This window comes from Monoraphidium neglectum, assembly GCF_000611645.1.
Source record: "Monoraphidium neglectum strain SAG 48.87 unplaced genomic scaffold scaffold01055, whole genome shotgun sequence".
NCBI lineage: Eukaryota > Viridiplantae > Chlorophyta > Chlorophyceae > Sphaeropleales > Selenastraceae > Monoraphidium > Monoraphidium neglectum.
Genome location: NW_014012573.1, coordinates 1 through 5594, shown reverse-complemented (window position 1 = coordinate 5594; position 5594 = coordinate 1). Strand labels below are relative to the sequence as shown.

General features: G+C 65.1%; 1 protein-coding gene across 1 annotated transcript; it reads right to left on the bottom strand.

The window, feature by feature from the left end:
* Nucleotides 1–636: 636 nt before the first annotated feature.
* Nucleotides 637–3069, bottom strand: MNEG_6480 (hypothetical protein; the record flags this gene model as incomplete). Its single annotated transcript, XM_014045045.1, has 6 exons — nt 637–778; nt 1119–1459; nt 1768–1900; nt 2062–2248; nt 2479–2607; nt 2784–3069. The coding sequence occupies 6 exons, from the start codon at nt 3067–3069 to the stop codon at nt 637–639; spliced, it is 1218 nt and encodes a 405-aa protein (XP_013900499.1).
* Between the last annotated feature and the right edge of the window lie 2525 nt (nt 3070–5594).

Sequence of the window (5594 nt, the reverse complement as noted above, 5' to 3'; positions counted from 1 at the left end):
CCGCCGCCGCCGCTGCCGCCACTGCCCTGCACGCTTGCCACCGGAGCGGCCCCCTCGTCGGCTCCGCGCACATCCCCTGCATCAGCCCCCTCCTCCCCCGGTCGCGCCCCAAGGCCCCACCGCCGCTGCCCCTGCGCCTCTCGCCGCCGGCGCTCCGCAGCCCCCTCGGCCCCCCCGCGGCCCCGCCCTGGGTCGGCCCACGCGAAGCGCCAGCCCAGGTGCTCGCCGCAGGTGGCGCACACACAGATCTGCCAGCTGTAGCCCTCGAACCAGGACCACTCCGTCGTGGGGCGGCCCTGCAGCCATACATTGCCGGCGGCGACCCGGCCAAAGGTGGCCATGTCGTGGACGTGCCTGGGCGGTTAGGTGGCGGGCGAGGTGCTTTGGCGGGTGGGGCAGCCTGCCGTTGCGACAGCATGGATCGAAGTCAAAGCTGTGTGCTTTGCATGCCGGAGGAATGGTGAGGGGCGGAAAGGGGGCAAGCAATGGGTCCGGCCTGGGTGCTAGCAGCCAACGGGATGACGAGGAGGGCTTGATTCCACGGGCACTGGTGATTGTATGGGCCAAAGGGGGTGAGCAAGGGGGCTGCACCGGCGTCAGCAAGGAAAGGCCCTGTCAAGGCGCGTCCTTGCAGCGTCAGGCGGCTAGCTGGGGCCGTCCCTTGACAATCGACCCACTCCCGCGCGCGACGCACCCGTGGGGGTTGACAAAGGCGCCGCCGCTGCCGTCGCCTGCCGAGTTGAACAGGTCGCGCATCGCCGCCACCAGGGTGCCGCACCTGGGCGTGAGGGGGCGATGCGGGGAGGCGGGGTGGGACACGCAAGGCTTTTGACCGACTTGTCCACCCGCTCGGTTGGTGCGATCTTCTCAAGCAAACAACAATCAGCAGAAAGTGCGAAACACAAGTGGCAGATGCCCCTGCAAAGCGGCATTCACCCGTCATGCATGCTATGACCTCCCTCCATATACACACATGCGCACGCATACACGCACGCACGCGCGCGCACACACACGCACACGCACGCACACACACACACACACGCACGCACACACACACACACACCCAACCGTTGCAGACGTGCCCCAAAAACCCCATAACGGTGTCCGACGCCGCGCACCCTGCGCACGCCACGCGGTCCGCGCGCGCCAGCAGCGCCACCAGCATCCTCAGGCGCGCCGCCGCGTCGCGCGCGTCCAGCAGGGCCTGCCGCAGCCCCGGCTCCAGCGGCAGGTTTGACGCCGCCCAGTAGGACAGCTCCAGGGCGCCCGCCGGCGGGCGAGACGCCAGGCCTTGTGGCAGCAGCAGGGCGAGGGCGCGGCGGACCGCGGCGGCCAGCCGCGGGAGGTCGAAGGCGCGCGCCTCGAGGGGGCCCCAGGCGGCCGCGTGGCGGGCGACCTCGGGCGGGGGGCGCTGGCGGCAGCCCTCCCCGAGGACGCGGATGCGCGCGGTGCGCGTGCCCTGAGGCGAGAGGCGTGAGAGAGAGATAGAGAGTGTGCCAGGCAGGGAGTGTGTGTCAGTGTGTCGCCATGTGTGTGTGTGTGCGCGCGCGTGTGTGTGTGTGTGTGTGTGTGCGCGCGCGCGCGTGCGTGTGTGCGCGCACGCGTGCGTTTGCGCGCATGCGCGATGCATTTGTGATTTAGGAAGATGGTGCCATTGTTGTAAGTCAACGCCCGCACACAGCGAGCGGTGGCGGCAGAGTGCATGCAATGCACTGAGGCAAACTGCCGCAGTCCTGCACACAATCACCAGACGCTGCGGCGCCTCACCATAGGCACGAACCCACGCCGCAGCCGGCCGTCCCGCCGCTCCGCAATCTGCGCCCGCTGCCGCCCCAGTGCCACCACCGCCACCGCGCCGTCCTCCTGCACGCGCCCAACAGACCGGATCTCGGCTGTGGTCCTGCGGGGCCGCGGCCGCGCATGTGTGGGGAAGCCGGCGCTTGTGTAAGGTTCAACACATGCACTCCAGCTTTGACATTTGATTGATGCTGGTCAAAACAGTCATTAATCGTGCGATGCGCTTGCACGCTACTCCCCCCTCCCACGCCGCAGCCCTCGCACCCGACTGTGCTGCAGTTGACCAGCGCGTAGCCGTGCGCGCCGCCCTCGGCCTCGATGGCCGCGGCGCCAGCGACGAATACGAGGCGCCGTGCTGGCGGCGGGGCCGCGAGCGCGCGCGCCAGCACGTGACGCTGCTCCTGCAGGTCGAGGCGCAGGGGCAGCATCTGGCCGGGGAACAGCACCACGCCTGCGTTGCGGGCGGGGCGCGCTTGCATGTCGAGACGAGGATCAAGTCCGCAGGTCGAGGCGCATGGATTCGTTGCACAAGTTGGCCGGTGAGCAGGGCACCGGGGTTGTAGTGTGTGTGGGGGGCAGGAGTGGGGAGCGGCGCCACTGCAAGGTGGTCTCATACGCACACTGCCTGCAGGCAAGGACCCCCTGTTGACGCCACAGGTGTCCCGCCCTTGTCCCGCTCACCCCACAGCACCAGCATGGGCAGCTCCAGCACCTGCCCCTCCTCCAGCCACCCGTAACCGCCCTGCAGCTCGTCGCACGCCCCCAGGTACTGGTGCTGAGCGCTGACAGAGCGGTCCAACAGGGGAAGGCCTGGCGTGGGGAGGGGGGCCGACGTGGTTTTGTCTGCACACACGGCTGCGTGGCCGCGGCGCGTTGCGGGGGGATGCACGCCAATGACGACGGCGAACGTTTGCGGCAGGCGCTGGTGTGCAAAAGGCATGGCCACCAGTGCTGTGCCTGTGCATACAGGTGTGCCGTAAACGCACCTGCCTCATCGCTGGGTTGCTCTGCCTCATCCTCGTCGCTTGTCAGGGCATCCACCGATCCGACTGGCACCAGCTCACGCTCCTCCCACTCCCCATCCGTCTCCTCCTCACCCTCCTCCTCCTCAACCTCGCCCTCCTCACCCTCCTCCTCTTCACCCTCATCCTCCTCACCCTCGTCCTCTTCGTCCCCCTCCTCTTCGCGCCCCGTCTGCTCCCCTTCCGCTTGATCCTCATCGCTGCGCTCCTCTTCAGCAGACTCGACCTCATCCGACCCCGCCACCTCCATCTCGCCAGCTTCATCAAGGCTCTCCCCCTCCTCATCGCTGATTCCCCCGTCAGCCCCCCCATCAACGCTCTGCAGCCGCTCGTCGCTGCCGCCCCCGCCGCTGTCGCTGGCGCTGGCGCTTCCCGTGTCGTCCCACTCTCCAGTGCGTGCGTACGCGGCCCTATCGTTGTGCGCCGCCACCTGCTGCCGCCGCCGCTGCTGCTGCCCGTCCTCCGCATCGTGCCAGATCGTGTGGTCCTCATTGCCGGGCACCAGCGCCAAGACATGGCGTGGCGCAGCCTGGAGTAGGCCGGGCGTGGCCAGCGGGTGCGCGAGCGGGGAGCCAAGGAGGGCCACCGCTGCGCCGCCTGCTTCGCCTCCTCTGTCGCTGCCGTCTGCGAGGGGCACTCGTGGCAGGTGGCCGCCGGCCTCATCAGCATCGGCGTTGGCGTCAGTGTTGCGCCTGCTGCCGCTTGCACCGAGTGTTGGGCCTGCCCTGCTGGCATCCATCGCGACGCGACGCTGCAGCTAGCCGCACCCGATGTGGCTAGTATGCCCGCTGCGGCCTCCTTGAATTGCTACTGTACACTTCTCATGTGCCAACTGTTCTCCATGGTCGCACTCCGAAGCGGAAGCTGCGGATGTTTGTTTTGTTGGCGCACCGATCTCGCCACCGTCAGCGTGTACGTGATGACAGAAAGAGGCACAGCTTCCAGTACGACAAGTGAGTCGGGGCTCCCTGCTATGATCGCGGCATTGCGGTGTGAGTTGTCACCAGGTGACTGATGAGTGACAACCTGCCAAGACAACAAGCAGGTCAATTAATCGTGAGGGTATCGTCCTGTAGGGTGAGCCGCAATGTAGCTGAATGAGTTATTCACAATATGCCACCTTGTGGATGGCCATCGGAAATTATGCTGCTTCGTCTTGGCAGGCACCTGCAGAATATGGTCCATGCCCAAGATTGCGGCGGCTGGTCACACATTTGTGCTTGTTGAATTTACAAGGGGCAACGCTGTTTCCTCTGAGACATCAGCAAGTTGGTGTTGTGATAGGCCAGTGCGGTGCCCAGCTTCACTACAGCAATCTGCAGGCAAAGCACCTACGCTCCTAAGAAATGGATGCGAGGCGCACAACCCCATGACAGGCCAATTTCAAAGCAGCACAAGCGTGCAGGATCGGATGAAATCCGCGAGGCGACGCCTCAAAAGCTGTGCATGAGGCGTTTGTGGGGGGTAGGTGTACGCAGCGCGGCGTTGCGAGTGCATGCAACTTTGCTGCTGTCCTTGGGGGCACGAGCCGCCAGAGAACGAAGGGCACAGAACACGCCAGTTCAAACCTAGGTGATCCCATGACTCGAAACCCCGCAGACTCCAACATGCCAGCATCTCTGTACACTTTTGCCGTCGCCAGGGCGTGCGTGTTGTAGAACTTCGGCAAAGACTGCATCAACAGTGCAAGCACCAAGCGGCGCCCACACAAGGCCTTCCGCGCGGTGGGCAAGCCACTCAATAGGGGACGTACCCTGACCAACGCGCACGTGCTGTGTGGGAAACGCAGCTTCCCTGTGCTTTCTGAAAGTACACTTGTCACAAACCTGCAAAAAGACGAGAACAACAAACAAGCGCCCTCATGCGGCGCCTGAGTGAGCACACCAGTGATGGGGAATCGGCGCCGTTATTTCAGGCGCTTGGGCGTAAAGTGGCATAGGACGCGTATGTCAGTCCCATGCCGCTGCCTGCCCCTGTTCATGGCACCTGCATGCGATGGGAGGTGCCTTCACTGCAACACACATCATCAACACGGATGGTGCGGCCATCAAGCCACACCAAACCAGGCAAAAATCAACACTCCCGAACACAGGAAAAAGTGGGGTCGCGTGCTGCTGCGCCCCTCGCGGGGGGCAGTGAGGCACAGTCAAGCATTGGCTCTGCCACGCCCAGGTGGTGGGGCAGGCGCAGTGTTGTGCGGAGAGCACTAGGCGTTGCAGATGCTCAGGGTACTTGAAAACAAGGCCAGGCCAGCAGAGCCTTGGCTGCATGGAGGTGTTTGGCCACAAGGCCGCCGTTTCAAATGCTCGAGGATCCTAAAGTGTTTGGCAGCGCGGGTGATGCTGCAGATGTGTGGGCCACAGGGCCACCTTGGGGATGGGAAACTCCTAGGCAAGCAAACCCTGAACCTCGTTCCTTGCGTGCACGCGAAAGGACACCCCTTGGGCCGTGAGGTGGCCCAGAACCATGCCAGCGCTGCGCAGCGCCTGCCTGATCCGGCGCGCTGTTTGTGCAGGCGTGCCTCTCTCTTCGCCAGTGAGCGTGGGCTAGCAAGGGCGCATGGTTTGGCGCACTGGCCTTGCCGCCGCGGTGTCGTTCAAAGGATATGCGCTGCGCACCAAATCGAACGGTTGACACGCTGTCCTGCTGATACATAGCCGGACGCGTTGCGTGCGAGCAACGGCGTGGGGCGGCCAGCCATGAAGGGGAGGCGTGTGACAAGAAGCAGCCGACACGCGTGCCGCGCGGCAGCTCCAGCCAACCGCGCCTCAGTCG